Source organism: Rhinopithecus roxellana, chromosome 10 (assembly GCF_007565055.1).
Source record: "Rhinopithecus roxellana isolate Shanxi Qingling chromosome 10, ASM756505v1, whole genome shotgun sequence".
NCBI lineage: Eukaryota > Metazoa > Chordata > Mammalia > Primates > Cercopithecidae > Rhinopithecus > Rhinopithecus roxellana.
In genome coordinates, this window is record NC_044558.1 from 138,892,294 (window position 1) to 138,911,143 (window position 18,850).

General features: G+C 45.2%; 1 protein-coding gene and 2 pseudogenes across 3 annotated transcripts in view; all 3 read right to left on the reverse strand.

The window, feature by feature from the left end:
- DENND5B (DENN domain containing 5B) overlaps positions 1-5,834 on the reverse strand; it is a 212,201-nt gene extending 206,367 nt beyond the window's left edge. For all 3 annotated transcript variants that reach the window (XM_030939428.1, XM_030939429.1, XM_030939427.1), the window contains exon 1: positions 5,413-5,834. In XM_030939428.1, the coding sequence (XP_030795288.1) occupies positions 5,413-5,539 (127 nt within the window). In that variant the 5' untranslated portion in view covers positions 5,540-5,834. The remainder of the gene's footprint in view (positions 1-5,412) is intronic.
- A 2,811-nt stretch (positions 5,835-8,645) lies between these two features.
- LOC115900251 lies at positions 8,646-8,755 on the reverse strand (annotated as a pseudogene).
- A 3,274-nt stretch (positions 8,756-12,029) lies between these two features.
- On the reverse strand, positions 12,030-12,359 carry LOC104661947 (annotated as a pseudogene).
- Positions 12,360-18,850: the final 6,491 nt, after the last annotated feature.

An 18,850-nucleotide genomic window follows, 5' to 3' on the forward strand; every position in this document is an offset into this window, starting at 1 on the left:
CCCGGGGCAGACCTTCCAAACTCCCAGGAATCTACTGTGAGCCTAGGATGTCAACAAAGCTAACAACTGACACAGTACCAATGGTATTTGGATCAGGGTAGCTTCTATTCCACCTAAGCCTATACACCCGGCCACTGTTTTTAAAAGACACACTTCAGCACAGTCTTGACTATGACATTCAGTCTGGAATAAGTGCAATCCTGAAATGCTTGTTGAATGAGTCAAGCTCATCTTTTTTCTGAGCTTAAATAGAATAACTATGGAGCATAGTGCACTGGAACCACCAGGCACTAGTCAGGTGTCTACTGCTGATCAAATGTAATCTGAGAGGGCCCTTAATCTCTGAGCCTCAGTTTCTTTACCGTAAATATGTTTACGGTACCTTCAAGAACTAATGTGACATGGTATTCTGTCAGTCTCAACTAAATTTTATACTTATTTGAATTCAGATCATGGTCTCTACTGTCTCTACACTCTTTTGAAAACCACACCCAACACAACCGAAGCTAAAAATAGCTGCAGAGAGACACCAAGGAAAAGATCTAAACAAAGCTCTATGGCAGAGAGCTCATCTATCAGACTTCAACAACTACTAGGAGGGCTGAATCCAGGCTACCACGGGAACACTTTAAGAATATTCTGGTCATCACATAATTTATAGACTCATGTAAACTTATATTCATTCCCTTATTAAACACTGTGTACTGTATATAAGACACTATGAAAGAGGCAAAGTCCCTGCTCTCTTAGAGGGCCTGTATATTTATGTTACTTAATAAAGGCCTTATCATGTCCTTCATTTTCCCATTGCTCAAAAGATTGCTGTAGATTAAGCCATGTGTATTCCTACAGCCAGGTTTTAAAGGAAATAAGAGCCATAAAATAAGATTTCAAAATGATGTCTGCCTTCCCTGACATCAACTAATTGCATGATTTGCCTCCATTTATACCTCCTTTCTTCTATATGCAATAAAGAATTCCGCTTTGAAACTTTTTCCTTATCTTTAATATTTAAAGGAAATTTAAACATTTCTCCCAAAGGATATTTTGTTTACGGACAAAGTGCCTCTTGAAAATATATAGTGAGTAGGAGAAGCACAACTAAGATGTGGTACAGAAAGGACAACAGGTAATATGAGTATATCAATATATACATGTGGACATCACCATAAAGTTTCTAAGTCCTCCATTTTAAAATATATTTTTATGTATATAGTTAAATTATTTTCAGCTATTAAGAGATCTACATATTTGAGATGAAAGAAGTCTTTTCCATTGCTGTTTAAGCTGGGTTTTACTAGGAGTGTCTAAAAACTATTTGAAGCCTTGGTAAGTTTTATTATAAGGTCTTAGTCTATTTAACTGTTACTGTCTTTAATTTGATTTCAATGTCCCACCACCTGCAGAGTGTGAATTCTAGGAACAAGCATATGTTAAGAAAGTCTATGAAGCAAACTGGTAGAATTTATGTTTAATAGAAGTCAATTAAGACCTTCTAGAAGCAGGGTGACAACTTGCTAAGAAAGTGTGATAAAGACAGATCAGCTCCAGCAAGGCAAAATAGAAACTTAACTATCATTAACTTTGAAAGTAATGCAGCAAAACAGAAACCACCTTCTGGCTCATTTGCCTGACACAGTTTCATGATCCCCAAATGTTGCTCTATGCAAATAGTCACTAAGAAAATTCTTAGTTGAGAACATGATACGATATTCTTCTGTTTTCCTGCCATGTCACTATCCATACTCCTCAATCTCCTCAGTTGTCTCCTTCTCATTCTCCCCACCTATGCATGCTAGAATGGCCCCAGGGCTCAATCATTTGAGCGTCCTCCTCTCTTTTCTATTTATACTCAACCCTCAAGTAATTTCATCTAATTTCATGGCGTTAAATTTATACCTACAGTCCAGATCTTCCCCCAAGAGATGTCTTGTCTATGTGCCATCTCCATTTGAACGTCTAATGGACACGTCAAACTTAACACATCCAAAACTGAACTGATTTCCAGGCTGATTCTCCACCAGTCTTCCTATTTCAGGAGAGAAGCTTACAATTGTTCAGTCCAAAAATCTTGGAGTCATCTTTGATCACTTTCTTTGAATATGACTACCATATTCATAGAATTCATACATATTCATACAAATCATCAGCAAATCTCGTTGGGTCAACCTTCAACATCTATCTAGAATCTGAGTCCTTCCTGCCACTTCACCAAGCCAACAACATCTCTCACCACAAACACCTTTTTTTTTTTTTTTTTTTGAGACAGAGTCTCCCTCTGTTGCCCAGGCTGGAGTGCACTGGCATGATCTCAGTTCACTGCAACCTCCACCTCCTGCGTTCAAGCGATCCTCCTGCCTCAGTCTCCAGAGTAACTGGGATATTACAGGCGTGTGCCACCACATCTGGCTTTTTGTATTTTTAGGTGAGATGGGGTTTCACCATATTGGCCAGGCTGGTGCAGAACTCCTGACCTCAAGTGATCCACCTGCCTCGGCCTTTCAAAGTGCTAGGATTACAAGCATGAGCCACCGCGTCCAGCCTCTCACCTCAAATACTGAAAGAGCTCCCTAACTGGTCTCTTGCCTCTACCCCTGCCCTGATATAATCTACCCAACATGGCAGCCACAACAGTCATTTTAGAAGGTACATCAGATCTTGTCATTACCCTGTTCAAAACCTTCCAATGCTTTCCCATCTCAGAGTTAAAAGCCTAATAACTGCATGAGGCCCTATACAATCTCCCCTGCCCTTTCTTTTTGATCTTACCTACTACTCTCCCTCTCCCTCAGCTCCAGCCATACTGGACTCCTTGCTGTTACCAGCACAACTAGGGACTGTCCTACTCAGGGTCGTCGCACTTGCTGTTTCTTCTGCCTGCAATGCTGTGCCCCCAGGTGATCCATCTGGCCTGCTTCCTCACCTCCTTCAAGGCTCTGTTCAAATGTCACCCTCCTTGTGAGGACTTCCCTAAACCATCTTATTTAAAATCACAACCCCACCATCCCACCACTCTGCTGGCATGTCCCTAAATCTACTCCCCTGCTTTATTTTTCCTCATAGCACTTATTAACATCTGGAGAACTATATACAGTCAGCACTTCATGTGGACTCCGCATCCACAGATTCAACCAAGCACAGACTGAAAATGTAGTTAGGCCTACAATAGCTGCATCTGTACTGAATATGTACAGACTTTTTTCCTTGTCATCATTTCCTAAACAATACAGTATAATAACTATGTACATAACATTACAATGTTAATAGGTATTACAAGTAATCTAGAGATGACAAAGTGTACAGGAAAATGTTCATAGGTTATATACAAATGCTACACCATTTTATTGTAAGAGAGTTGAGCATCCGATGATTTTGGTGTGGGGGACACTCTAGAATCCATCACCCATGGTTACAGAGAGATTATTGTATTTTCATTATCTCTATACACTAGAACATATGCTCCATGATGGCAGGGATTTCTGACTGCTTTCCTCACAGCTGTCCCCAGTGCCTAAAAAACCAACTACAGATAGACGCTTTCAAAACTGTTGGATGAATGATACTGAAATATTACCAGGCAAAATACATTATTACCTGAATACATTAAATATTATGAGAAGCAGAAATCCCAATCACCCACACTCACACAGTTTTGCAAAAAGAGACAGCAGTTTGTTTCTTAAAAATGCATTAAAGTCTGATGGTATTGTTAACGTCATTCTCACTGTGCCTAAAGAGTCCTAAGTCACACCTAAAAGGTACTGTTTTAGCTTCAGTAAGCAAATGGAGAAGAAAAAATACAGGCTTTTTTCCTTTCATCAGTCATCACTGACAGAAAGCCTCCAAGTGACCCTGGTGCCACAAATGTTTAGGATCTTTAGGGAAGAAAGGAGTCTAGAAAAATAAGAATATTCCTTCACCAATTTTGAGAAGAATCTCCCCTAATCTCTCTGCAGACATTTTTTCTTCATATCCTTTGACAAAGCCATTCTTAAGATGTACATGAAATCTTAGTTGAAGAAACAATGTGATTACATAATTACACATGCAGAAAAACCTGGTATTCTATTAGTTCTCCAAAATTTTTTTTAACTAAAACTAGACTTACAGTTTTTGTTGAAAATGTTTTGTGTTTCTACCTCCAAAGAATATGAAAAAAAGAAAATGTTTTGCTGTGAAGCTGAGCTAAGAAAAAGATAGCCAAGACGTGGGTTGATGGGGACTGTATTTTAAGGCTTAATTAACAGTTTTGTTTACTATTGTTTATTATTTAATAGATTCTTCCCAGTCTCCCCACCCCCACCAAAGGAAAAGCGAAAAATTTATGTTGGTGCAATCAATAAGGAATTATCTATCCTAAGGAAGTTGTTCTGAAATGCTATGACCTAAGTCTTTAACACTGACACAAAGTTCAGGCGGTAGATGTCACTTCTCTCACCCATTTAACGACAACAACATATCAAGATTCAGATCCCGCGGAGGCAAGCGGAAAGGAACAGGGGTGAAAAATGAAATCAGTCGTTTCTCCCGGCCTCCTCTCGACACTGCGCACTCCGCCGCCCCCCCATTGCCCTTTAACTGCCCCTTTTCCCCCGCATCGTTTCCCCGACACAGCCCCGCACTGCGCCATCAAATGAATCAAGCAGAGGGACCGGTACCCCTCCGGGAAAACCAGGCACTAACACACGGTGCACCCAACTGAGTTTAAACTCGGGAACAGTGTAGGCAGTGTCAACAAAGCGCGGTGCTGGATCCCGAGCGTCCAAAGGTCCCCGTCAGCTCCCAGACGCGGCCAAATCCACAGGATTCCAAAAGGTGACTTGGCCGGCACCGCAGAGCGGGAGGCGGCGCAGAGGGCAGAGTCCAGGATGAAGTCCGACCGGCCCCCGCCCCGCGCTCGCACCGCACGGCCACCGGCGGCTCCGCGGACTCTACCCCCGCGGCAGCCGAGCTGAGTCCGACTCCCCCTCCCCCGAGAGGCCTGAGAGCGGCGTCACGTGCGGGGCCGAAACTTCGCGGCCAGGGTTGGGAGGCCGGCGGGTGGGAGGCAGACACGGCGGCCGGGGGGCAACCCGCGCGCCCGGTGAGTCACTGGCCGCCTCCGCGTGCGGCTGCGGGCGAAGGGGCCGACGCACCAGGAGGGGACCGTGCCCTTGGGGCCACCCCCGCGCCCGTTATTAATAACCCAGCGCCCGGAGGCGAAAGCCCGGGTGGGCGCAGCCGCACAGCCCGCACGCAGAATAAATAACAATGTCATTAAAACGCGCCCGAGCGCCCGTTCGGCCAGAGAGAGGAGGGGGGACGCCGCTGGGAGCTGACTTTGTCTGGAGCCCGCACCCCGCCTCCCGCGCGTCCCCGCAGCGTCCCCCGCGCCCCGGAGGGAACCCAGCGCCGCCGCAACCCTAGCCTTACCCGCCAGCTCGTCAGGCTCCAGCCCGCTGTCCGCGTCGATCCCGCACAGCACGAAGTAGTGCGCGAAGCGGCAGGCGGCCGGGGAGGAGCCCGAGCCCGGGCCGGGCGCCGCGCCGCTCCCGCTCATCCCGGCCGCGCTGCTCCAGTGGCCGCCGCCGCCGCCCGGGAAGGCTTTTTGCTGAGGCTGCCTCCACCGCTCCGACTGTGGTATCTGCGCCCGCCCTAGGGCGACACTGGCTCTCCCATGGCCGCGCAGCCTTCTCTTGCCGCCGCAGCCTGCCTCCTCGCTCGGCGCGGGGGAAGCGGCCGCGGGCTCGCGCGCGGCGAGTCCGGAGCCCGGCCAGGTGGGGGAGGGGCGCGGGGGGAGTGTCGGCCTGAGAGGTCCGCGCCGCCGCAGCTGCGCTCGCGAGCTGAGAGCCGCCGCGTCTGGCGCCCGCGGGTCAGCTGAGCGGCGCTTGGGCTGTGGGAGCGCAGGGCAGGCGGGGGCACCCGGGCTCGGCGCGTGCAACGGTGAGGGGTGGGGGGCGCGCTCGCGAGGGGCGGAGGCGAGCGCTTCTACCGTGCGCGCGCGCCTAGCGGGCTCGAAGGCCGAGCCTGGCGTGGGGCCGCATTCATGCCCACCTGCCCCGGCTGCGGCATCGAGGGCGACCCTGCACACACCCCTCCTCGCCCTGGCCAGCCGATAAGAGGGCTAGTCTCAGTGTGGGGGGTCTGTCTTCTAAGGGGGATGTCAACCATCCTAATTCTTTTTAATGCAGCTTTGGGGAAGGTGAACAGCCGCTCTGAGATCATTTCGCATAACGGTCTGAACCATCGTCTTTTAAACTGTGACCTGTGTGGGGGGTGCCTGTCTCACTTTAAGTCCCTCCCTTCCACCAGCCCTCACCTGATTTACAGGCCATCCTTCCTCAGTGACTTAGTGACAAGTCAACGGTGAGGGGGAAAAAACACAACTCAATACCCACAAAGCGTTGAGACTTCTAGAAGGAGTGCAGTCACCAACCCCCCCCTTCTGTCATTTATCCTGACATTTTCCAGGTCAGTGTAAATAGCCAAGGCGCTCCAGTTCGGCAGCCCTGTACCCATGCAATGTTATCCGCTCTCCAGGCAGGTAACAATCGGAGGCTAAAGCAACAGGAATTAGACCCTGAACCCTGCTCCTCCCAAGGGCACTGCTTTCTTGCCCTGCTCATCTCTGTCTTTGGCCTCTTCGGAAGGAGCTTGACAACCACTTCTTTTTCCTTTGAAAGGAAACTCACTGGGCTCAGTGGCTCACGCCTGTAGTCCCAACAGTTTGGGAAGCCCAGGTGGGAAGATCCCATGAGACCAGGAGTTCAAGACCAGCCTGGGCAATATAGGGAGACTCTGTCTCCACCTAAGTAAAGATAAAATTTATTTATTTAAAAAATAATGTTTTTAAGAGACGGGGTCTCACTATATTGCCCAGGCTGCTCTCAAACTCCTGGGCTCAAGCGATTCTCCCGCCTTGGCCTCCCAAAGTGCTAGGATTACAGGCATGAGCCACTGTGCCCAGCCATGTAAGTAAAAATAAAACTTAAAAGATAGAAAACTGAATCCAATTCATCTCCACATGGCAACCCCTTCCACACCACTCCCTGCTTTCTTCTTTGGGGATTTGGGGTATCTACCACTAGACACACAAGCAAACCTTCCAGAGAGGTTGCCTGAGAGAACCTCGATTATTTGACTGAATAATGTTCTTCCTGGAAGATAAATGTGCATGCATACCATCATTTAATGTAGCTTGTATCTTCACTTTCTTTTTTCAGTTTTGAAATGGAAGAGGCTGGCCATGTTGGCTCAGGCCTGTAATCCCAGCACTTTGAGAGGCCGAGGCAGGAGGAGCACTTGAGTTCGGGAATTCAAGACTAGCCTGGGCAACATAGTGAGACCCTGTCTCTATAAAAATAAAATGAGGCCGGGTGCAGTGGCTCAAGCCTGTAATCCCAGCTCTTTCGGAGGCCAAGGCGAGAGGCTTACTTGAGATCAGGAACTCGAGAGGAGCCTGGCCAAGATGGTGAAGCCCCGTCTCTACTAAAAATACAAAAAATTAGCCGGGTGTGGTGGCGGGTACGTGTAGTCCCAGCTACTCAGGAGGCTGAAGCAGGAGAATCACTTGAACCTGGTAGGCGGAGGTTGCAGTGAGCAGAGATCACACCATCACACTCCAGCCTGGGCGACAGAGCAAGACTCTGTCCCCCGCGCCTCCCCTCCACCCAAAAAAACAGAAAAGAAAATACAAGAAGAATCAAGAAATCAGGGTGAGCCACAGTCTGGGTAATTGACCTTTAGGTCCTACTGCGCCCTGTACTTCTTCAAAAACACTTGTAATGGCTGTTCTGTGTCTTCTTACCTGTGCTGTAAACTCCACAGAGCAAGAGTTGGACTCTGTGGTTCTTCACTTTTCTGGTATATAGCAGAACTCTGGTCCTATTTAGCCCCTCAATTTATATTTGAGTGATGAAAGAAGGGTGGTTATCTAGGTAATAACAGGTTGTTGATGCTACTAGGAAAATATACAAACTTTAATATCTGTAACATTTTAAAAAAATAAGCCCTGGGCCAGGCATGGTGGCTCACACCTGTAATCCCAGCACTTTGGGAGGCCGAGGCGGGTGGATCACATGAGGTCGGGAGTTCAAGACCAGACTGGCCAACATGGTGAAACCCTGTCTCTACTAAAAATACAAAAATTAGCCAGGTGTGGTGGTGCACGCCTGTAATCCCAGCTACCTGGGAGGCTGAGGCACGAGAATCACTTAAACCCTGGAGGCAGAGGTTGCAGTGCGCTGAGATCATGCCACTGCACTCCAGCCTGGATGACAGAGTAAGACTCTGTCTCAAAAAATAATAATAAAAAAATAATAAATAAATAAATAAAAATAAAAAATAAATAAAAATAAGTGCCACATATGCAAGGCCTCAAAAACTTGGTCAGGCCGGGCACAGTGGCTCACGCCTGTAATCCCAACACTTTGGGAGGCCGAGGGGGGCGGATCACCTGAGGTCAGGAGTTCAAGACCAGACTGGCCAACATGGTGAAACCCTGTCTCTACTAAAAATACAAAAATTAGCCTGGCATGGTGGTAAGTGCCTGTAGTCCCAGCTACTTGGGAGGCTGAGGCAGAAGAATGGCTTGAACCCGAGAGGCAGAGGTTGCAGTAAGCCAAGATCACACCACTGCACTCCAGCCTGGGCAACAGAGCAAGACTCCATCTCAAAACAAAACAAAACTTAGTCAGAAACTCAGAATTGTTCCTTTCCACGGAAATCTTTAGTAAAAGACAAAAGATGTATATGATCTGAAGAGGAACCAGAGTATGAACCTAATTGTGAACACTTTAATTACTCTCATACAATATTGCTTTTCTTTGCGTAGAAAGTACTGAAATGCATAACATTTCATTGGTAAGGAAGGAAGTGCCAGGCTATCTGTTTCTCCTATCTTTGATAGTGACTTCTTACAGAATGTTTGTTAGATTCCAAGCTAATCAAACAAACACAGTTAAAATAACTGTTTTACTGTTTGCACTAGCCAAGGCACGTCAGTTGTTTTTTTTTTTTTTTTTTTTTTTTTTGAGACGGAGTCTCGCTCTGTCCCCCAGGCTGGAGTGCAGTGGCGCAATCTCAGCTCACTGCAAGCTCCCCCTCCTGGGTTCACGCCATTCTCCTGCCTCAGCCTCCCGACTAGCTGGGACTACAGGCGCCCGCCACAGCGCCTGGCTAATTTTTTGTATTTTTAGTAGAGACGGGGTTTCACCGTGGTCTTGATCTCCTGACCTTGTGATCCACCCGCCTCGGCCTCCCAAAGTGCTGGGATTACAGGCGTGAGCCACCGCGCCCGACCGGCTTTTTAAAAAATTTGAACAGTAACTGATTTATGAGCTTGTAAGCCCCACATTAATATTTTTAAGGTGAAAAAAATTGAATCACCAACAAACAATGCAGGCAATTAAAATATACTAATCTCATAAAAATAGAATTCCTAAAATCTTTCCTAAAGCTTTAAAGAGAATAGTCACACATTACGAAATTAAACACTAATTTGAAAATATCCAGGCCAGGCACGGTGGCTCAAGCCTGTAATCCCAGCACTTTGGAAGGCCGAGACGGGCGGATCACGAGGCCAGGAGATCGAGACCATCCTGGCTAACACAGTGAAACCCCATCTCTACTTAAAAAAAAATACAAAAAACTAGCTGGATGAGGTGGCAGGTGCCTGTAGTCCCAGCTACTCAGGAGGCTGAGGCAGGAGAATGGCGTGAACCCAGGAGGTGACAGAGCTTGCAGTGAGCTGAGATCGCACCACTATTCTCCAGCCCGGGCGACAGAGCGAGACTCCGTCTCAAAAAAAAAAGAAAGAAAGAAAAAAGAAAATATCCGTATACTTTTCTAATTGTCACTTCAGGATGACACTGTGTAAGTATATTCTGCATTAAGCTACAATGAAACGAAGTTTAAAGGATACTCAAGAATTAGCTATGTATCATTGTATGCAGATTGTCCTCTAAAATAATGACAGAGAAGTAAATTAGCTCAGTGAACAAAAATCTGAGCAATGATCTCCTGTCTCCAAAGGACTTACTGGTAAAGCCTCAAATGGACTGCATGGCATGCTTGGGATAGCTGAGTCCTGCCATGGTCTGTGAAAGTGGAGGAATGAGAGATTGATAGCACTGCTAAGCTAGTGGCACATGGTGACTGACTACTAGTACAATGTGGTCCAATGAATGTTTTGGGCTCTAAATAGTTACATTAGCGATCAATCCCTTCTTTCTTTGTTTGTTTGTATGTGGCTGGAGTGTGGTGGTGAAGAATGGTGTTGACAAGGATTGTCATAGCATCAAAAGAGAAAAATAACCTCTCCTCTCCTTAACACAATTTAAATATTTTGGAGAGTCCACTCTCCCTCACTGTACTTGCTGCTTCTCGATCCCTTACAGCACTCTGTTTCTGGGAGGTGGGCGGGTCACTCACCCAGGCTGGAGGGCAGTGGCACAATCTCGGCTCACTGCTTCCTCCACCTCCCTGGCTCAAGCGATCCTCCCACCTCAGCCTCCCGAATAGCTGGGACCACCCACAGGCATGTGCCACCACACCCAGCTAGTGTTTTGTATTTTTGGTAGAGACAGGGTTTCACCCTGTTGCCAAGGCTGGTCTCCAACCCTTAGGCTCAAGCGATTCACCTGCCTCAGTCTCCCAAAGTGCTGGGATTACAGGTTTGAGCCACCTTAGAAACCTCTTTTTACCCCTTGTTGTTGTTAACCACTTTTTACTAGCTAACAATTATAATACATTTTCCTGTTCAAATTACTGGTTTCTATCTCCTGACTGATCCATAGCCAAATGTCCATCACTAGATGAATGGAGAATTAAATTGGTATCCTCTTACAAGGGAACAGCACTTAGTAGTAAAGAGGAATGAACCGCTGATACATGCAACAGGGTGCATGGCTGTCAAAAATATGCTAAGCAAAAGATGCCAGGCACGGAGGAGTCCATAGTGTATCACTCTACCCATAGGAAATTCTAGACTGGACAGGAAGCAGATCAGTGGTTGCCTAGGGCCAGAGGTGGGATGTGGTGGGAAATTGACTGCAAAAGGGCAGGAGGGGACTTTCTGGAGCAATGAGAAAATGTTATATCTTGATTGTGGTAGTGCTTTCACAGATGGATGTATTTATCAAAACCCAATGTGCTCTTACAGCAAATACATTTTGATATATAGAAATTGTACCTCTTAGCTGGGTACGGTGATGCATGCCTCTGGTCCCAGCTACTTAGGAGGCTGAGGTGGGAAGATCGCTTGAACCTAGGAGATGAAGGTTTTGATGAGCTGAGTTTGCGCCACTGCCCTCCAGCCTGGGCAACAGAGCAAGACCCTGTCAGACAAACAAACAAACAAACAAACAAATAAATAAATAAATAAATAAATAAATAAATAAATTAATTGCACTTACAAACCTACTTACAAACAAAAAAGAGCCAAAAGATTTATGTCCAGTTTTTATTGCATCCTACTCATTTTCAAAAAATTTTGTAAAGTTTAAAAACTTTACATTTCCTAAAATTCTACTCATTTTAGTTGATTGACAAGGACTGATCCAAATTCTTACAAAAATTTTATTCGATTTTGCTTTTTTTCAACCAGTATGTTTTATGGTGGTTTGGTGTGCCGATGAAGGGGAACAGCCTCCAGACTCTCACTACCTAGGTTCAAATCTCACTTCTTTTAGTATCTATAAGACAATCTGCTTAATGTTACTCTAGCTTTAATTTCCTTATTTGTCCAGTGTGGATCAATATTAAGTTATTGTGAAGTTTGAAGGAGATAATACATGTAGAGTGCTTATCACAGTCCCTAGCATGTAGAAAGTATTCAATACATGTAAGTCATTTCTTCTGTGTGCCAGGCACTGAGCTAGACATTTTAACATACTCTGTCTCATTATTTTGATTTTTTTTTTTTTTTTTTTTTTTTTTTGAGACAGGGTATCTCTCTGTTGCTCAGGCTGGAGTGCAGTGGTATGATTTTTTTGTTTTGGAAGGCAGTTTTATAATTTTATTTGATATATTTGATGATCAGCGGTTAGTTCTCATCCACATTGACTGTAGATTTTTGAAAGCTTGTTTGGTGAATCTTCATTCTCATTACGTTTTCTGGACAACTGCATAGGGATGCCGTATGAGACATTCCTTAATCCTTTGGTCAAAACAGCTTTGTTAAGCCTGGTGTCAGTGTGCACATCTGCAGTTCCCATGTCCTTGACGGCAAATTTCCAGATCTCGTTGAGTGCCCAAGGGGCACACTTCTTGAAGCCAGCTCCATGAATGCACTTGTGAATGTTGATGGTATATTCTCTGGTCACCAGCTCATTGATGGCAGAACTGTAATTCTTCTCGCCACCCTTCTTTGCAGGACGCATTCTGAGGGGCCCAGGTTGGAAAGGAGGAGTGTGAGGGATTGTGGGCGAAGTGCAGTGGTGTGATTATAGCTCACTGCAGCCTCCATCTTCCAGGCTCAAGTGATCCTCTCATCTCAGCCTCCCTAGGATCTGCAGCTGCAGGCACATGCCACCATGCCCAGCTAATTACTTCTTTCTTTTATTTTATTTTTTGAGGCAAGGTCTCACTCTGCCACCCAGGCTGGAGTTCAGTGGCACGATCACAGCTCACTGCAGCCTCCACCCCCTGGGCGCAAATGATCCTCCCACCTCTCAGCCCCCTGAGTACAGGGACCACAGGCACAAGCTATCACACCCCGCTAATGTTTGTATTTTTTGTAAAGCTGAGGTTTTACCATGTTGGCCAGGCTGGTCTCCTAGGCTCAAGTGCTATGCCCACCTCAGCCTCCCAAAGTGCTGGGATTACAGGCGTGAGCCATCCCGCCTGGCCAATTTTTTATTTTTAATAGAGATGGGGTCTCCATACATTGCCCAGGCTAGTCTCGAACTCCTAAACTCAAATGATCCTCCTGCCTTGGCCTCCCAAAGTGCTGGGATTACAGGCATGAGCCCCCGCACCCAGTCATGAAAATCAGTCCAAGAGGTCTAGCACTTCTTGCGTAGCATTTCAGAATACAACAGGTCATGATCACTTTAATCAGATAGAGCCAATGGAGATATGCAGACCTAGTTCCAGGCCCACTCAATGAGATGTGATAAATTCTGAGAGAGGTATAGAGGGGTTGGGGGCACTAAGCCTGTGCTGTGTTGACAAGAGAAGTTCAATGTGGCAGTCAAACTTAGCATCCAAAGTGGGCCACAATCTCTAGGCGGCATCTACACAGTCAGCAAAAGGGGCCCTAAGATTTAGTTGTTGCAAATGGTGACAGAAAGGAGCATCCAAGGCATCTGGCATTCAGAAATCCAGGCAAGCAAGGCGGGGCACGGCAGCTCACACCTATAATCCCAGCACTTTGGGAGGCCAAGGCAGGTGGATCAGCTGAGGCCAGGAGTTCAAGGCCAGCCTGGCCAACATGGGGAAACCCTGTCTCTACTAAAAATACAAAAATTATCCAGGTGTGGTGGCACACACCTATAATCCCAGCTACTTGGAAGACTGAGGTAGGAGAATCGCTTGAACCCAGGAGGTGGAGGTTGCAGTGAGCCGAGATTGCACCACTGTGCTCCAGCCTGGGAGACAGAGTGAGACTCTGCCTCCAAAAAACAAAACAAAATAATATAAAATTCCAGGCAAGCAGCTTCAGGAAGTCTATCAAGGAATCATGGGTTCTCTCCAGTTGGAATAAGAAGTGAAGGGGATATAGTGGGTTGAATTGTATCCCCAAAAAAGTGTGTCCAAGTCCTAATCCCTATACCTGTGAAGGTGATCTTATTCAGAAATAAAATATTTGCAGATGTAATCGAGAATCTCATCCTGAGATCCTTAATGCAGTGCAAGTATAGCTGAGTGGGCCCTAAACCCAATGACTGGCGTCCTTGTAAGAAAAGAGAGATTTGAGATATTGAGACACACAGATGCGAAGATCATGTGAAGACAGAGACAGAGCTTGGAGTATTGTTGCCACAAGCTAAGGAGTGCCAAGTGTTGCCAGCAGACACCACCAGCTAGAAGAGAGGGATGGAATGGATTCTCCCTGGGGGCCCCCAGAAGGAATCAGCCCTCCTGACACTTTGGTTTTAGCCTGTGGCATCTAAAACTGTGAGAAAATTAATTTCTCTTATTTAAACCACCAAGTTGGTGGTAATTGGTTGCAGCAGCCCTAGGAAATTAATATAGAGGGGAACCTGCAAGGGCCCAGCCTGAAAAAGGAACCAGAGACCTAGGTAGGCTACCAGAGCAGAACCCAAGATACTATGACTGAGGGCTCCTGGAGAGAAACACTTGCATATAAGGTAGAAACTCAATTCTAATGACCTAGGTACAATGACGAAGTCTAAATACAAAAGACAGGGACAGGACTTGGTAGAAGGTCCAAGCAGAACACATTTGAAGCCGAAAATAGGGCAGGGATAGGCCTGAAAATCAACATCAAGTGTCTTCATCTATGGGAAGGAAAAGCTCTAAAGAGACCAGAAGCTGGAACAGGGTAGTATTGATTTTTGTTTTTGTTTTTGTTTTTAAAACAGAGACGAAGTCTCTCTATATTGCCCAGGCTGGTCTCAAACTCTTGGGCTCAAGCAATGCTACCACTTCAGCCTCCCAAAGTGCTGGGATTATAGGCATGAGCCACCACACCCAGCAGGGTTTGAGTTTTAAAAGGTCAGTCAACATCTTCATCTTTCTTCCCTAAGATTGGAACCAATTGTGAAATAAGATATAGGATGCCAAGAACAGGTTCTATTATTAAATGTAGCCTCTGTTAATGCTAAAGCTGGCTGGGGTGAGGTGGCTCACACCTGTAATCCCAGCACTTTGGGAGGCTAAGGTGGGCAGATCACCTGAGGTCAGGAGTTCAAGACTACCCTGGCCAACATGGTGAAACCCCATCTCTACTGAAAATACAAAAATTAGCCGGGCGCAATGGTGAACGCCTGTAATCCCAGCTACTCAGGAGGCTGAGGCAGGAGAATCGCTTGAATCTGGGAGGCAGAGATTGTGGTGAGTGGAGATAGCACCACTGCACTCCAGCCTGGCGTGACAGAGAGGACTCTATCTGAAGAAAAAAAAAAAAAAAAAAAAAAAAAAAAAAAAAAAAAAGCTAAAGCTGATCTGAAGAAAGAGCAGGTCTGTGGCCAAAAAGGTTTACTACATTACTTTCCATCCTTCCAATCTTTTCTTCCTGCTAACCAAACCCTGGCTCAGGTCACTGAAGGGGATATTTGACTCTGTAGAGCATCTACATTTAGTTCAGTATTGCTGTCCCATGTAAGGCCCAGGTGGAAAGAAAATGGAAGACTCTTCAATGCTTGCTACTTTTAATAAGATTAGCGCCATCCAATGGAGAAATGAAGACCATGACTACTTTGCTAACCTAGCAGGCAGGGGAGGGGTGAAGTGGGGGCCAACAGTGTTACTGTAGTAGAAGTCCCTCTACATGGAAACGTGACGCAAGAGGAAAGGAAGTTCCTCCCTAGTAGGTGACTGTTTAATCAGAATCCATCCCCTCCTCCTTCATTGTTTAGTGTTCAAGTCGTTCGGATAGGATTGGGCTTACACCTAGCTCTAGGGTGAGTCTTTGTGAACCTATGCTCCTTGTAAGAGTTACTGACTCAGGGATGAACAATTATCCTAAGCAGTTCTAATTAGGATGAGGTTCAGAACTTTTGTTTGATAGTTGGAGAAAGGAACATCTTCTCACCTTGGGCGTAAATAGGATATACACAGTCCCAAAATTACAAGTAGCCTTACAAGGAAAGCCAGGCCAAGGATAAAGCCAATATATGGAATGGAGCAGAGCCAAGAATATCACTGAAAAGCAGATTATATTATAAATCTGGCTCAAATCATACAGGAAGCCTACTCAATATCCGGAATTTGTCAGTTAATGTGAGCCAATGCATTCCTTTTATTGTTTCAGCCAGTTTGAGTTATTTTCTTTAACTTTCAACCGATAGTTTACTCTCAAAATAAGGGAAATGGTCTCTAAGATCCTGTCCAGTTAAAAAAAAACTTATAAATCTAAAAGGAAAGAAATATATAATTCCATATTCTAGAAAAAGTCCCAGAACTAGCTCTTCTTAAGGATGTGACAGTGATCTGCACTAGAGCTTCAGGCAGCTAAGGTAGGGTCTCCTGGAAATCAGTCCGTAAGATGAGGAAGAAATCTTATTTATTTATTTTATTTTTTGAGAAGGAGAGTCTCACTGTGTCACCCAGACTGGAGTGCAGTGGCGCAATCTCAGCTCACTGCAACCTCCACCTCCCGGGTTAAAGCAGTTCTCTGCCTCAGCCTCCCGAGTAGCTGGGATTACAGGCGTCCGCCATCACACCCAGCTAATTTTCATATTTTTAGTAGAGACGGGGTTTCACCATGTTGGCCAGGTTGGTCTTAAACTCCTGACCTCATGATCCACCCGCCTCAGCCTCCCAAAGTGCTAGGATTACAGGCATGAGCCACCACACCTGGCCCAAGATGAGGAAGAAATCTTAGCAGCCTTCCACAGAAGGTATTTTCCTGGGTTGGCTGGGTTCCTTCTCATCAAACTGAAATCAAGAGTATATGAATAGCAATTAAAATGCAGATTTTCTATCAAAATTTAGAATACTCATACCCTCTGATTCGTCAATTCTGCGTCTCAAAATTTCTCTTACAGAAATATGCAAGTAAAGGGTATGTGTACAACAACGTCCCCTGAAACATTGCTCATTATATTTAAAAAGTGGAAACGATCTTATTTCTACTAATAGGAAATAGGAAGTAGCTGGGTGTGGTGGCTCACATCTGTAATCCCAGCACTTTGGGAGGCAGGAGGTTCCTTTGAGCCCAGGAGTTGAAGACCAGTCTGGGCAACATGATGAAACCCTGCCTCTATTAAAAATAAAAATTAAAAAGTATAAATAATTTTTTAAATAAAAATAAAAAAGACAAAAAAGGAAGTGGTTAAATAGATTCTGGCATATCTAATACAATGCATGCTAAGAATGAGGTTATACTGATGGAAAAAATATCTAATATATGGCTGAATATAAAAGGCAAGAATAGTGGTGGCTCACACTTGTAATCCCAGCACTTTGGGAGGCCGAGGTGGGCGGATCACAAGGTCAGGAGATCGAGACCACGGTGAAACTCCGTCTCTACTAAAAATACAAAAAATTAGCCGGGTGCAGTGGCGGGCGCCTGCAGTCCCAGCTACAAGGGAGGCTGAGGCAGGAGAATGGTGTGAACCCAGGAGGCGGAGCTTGCAGTGAGCCGAGATCGTGCCACTGCACTCCAGCCTGGTGGACAGAGTGAGACTCCGTCTCAAAAAAAAAATAAAAAATAAAAAAAAATAAAGTGTATACATCTGTATACATGTTTGTGCATGAAAACATGTGAACAGCTTCCATTTTTTATTTTTCATATTTCTATATTGTTAAAAAATTGACAACAGGCATCTATTGCTTTTTGTAATTCAAAACCTTTCTTTGTTAAGTCCATGTGTGTTTCTGTGAGAAAAGATGATCAGCATTGCAAATCATGGCTATTCTTATATAAATCACTCAAATTTGTAACTATTATAATGACTTACTAGTGTGACTAAGTTGAATAACTACACATATATGCATATACATACATGGATGCATGAACATTCATTAATTACTCAACAATTCTTATAATGCCTACTATATGCCAGGTAATGTTCCAGGGATATATCAATGAATAAAATCCTAGAGATATATAATGCTGCACATATATACATTCAAAATAGTCTAAGAGTATAAATAACTGAAATTGAAAGGATTAGCCAGGTGTGATGGCATGTGCTTATAACCCTAGCTACTTGGGAGGCTGAGGTGGGAGGATTGCTTGAGCCCAGGAGTTGCAGGTGGAAGTGAGCTATGATCGCACCACTGCACTCCAGCCTGAGTGACAGAGCAGAAACCTTGTCTCTAAAAAAATAAAAATAAAAAAAGAGAAATGAAACAAAGTATGCATAATTTTCAATCATCAAAAAAATGTGGCTACTCAGTGATGAACTTGATTTTATGTTACAAATTTGTAATCTTTCTCAATTCCATCTAAAAACCTTAAGGTTGAAAACACTCCACTCGGTAGCCAACAGAATAAAACTATCAGTCTTGATCTGAGTATATTTTGGATCCAGCATCTTTTTTTTTTTTTTCTTTTTTTGAGACAGAGTTTCACTCTTGTTGCCCAAGCTACAGTGCAATGGCGCCATCTCGGCTCACCGCAATCTCTGCCCCCCAGGTTCTAGCAATTCTCCTGCCTCAGCCTCCAGAGTAGCTGGGATTACAGGCATGCACCTCCATGCCCGGCTAATTTTGTATTTTTAGTAGAGACGGGGTTTCTCTATGTTTAGGCTGGTCTCGAACTCCTGACCTCAGGTGATCCACCCGCCTCGGCCTACCAAAGTGCTGGAATTACAGGCATGAGCCACCACACCCAGCCTGGATTCAGCATCTTTAAACCCTGGCCACATGCCGGATTTTGAACCTGAGTTCTCTGTTCCAGACTTCACATGTGATTTTTCTCTCTCACTCTCTTTTTCTTTTTCCTTTTTTTTTTTTTTGAGACAGAGTCTCGCTCTGTCACCCAGGCTGGAGTGTAGTGTTGCGATCTCCGCTCACTGCAACTTCTACCTCCCGAGCTCAAGTGATTCTCCTGCCTCCAGCCTCCCACATAGCTAGGATTACGGGTGCCTTGCACCACGCCCTGCTACATACAATTTATCTTGTTCTTTTATTATTATTATTATTATTATTATTATTATTATTATTATTATTTTGAGATTAGGTCTCGCTCTGTCATCTAGGCTAGAGTCCAGTGGCGCAATCATGGCTCACTGCAGCC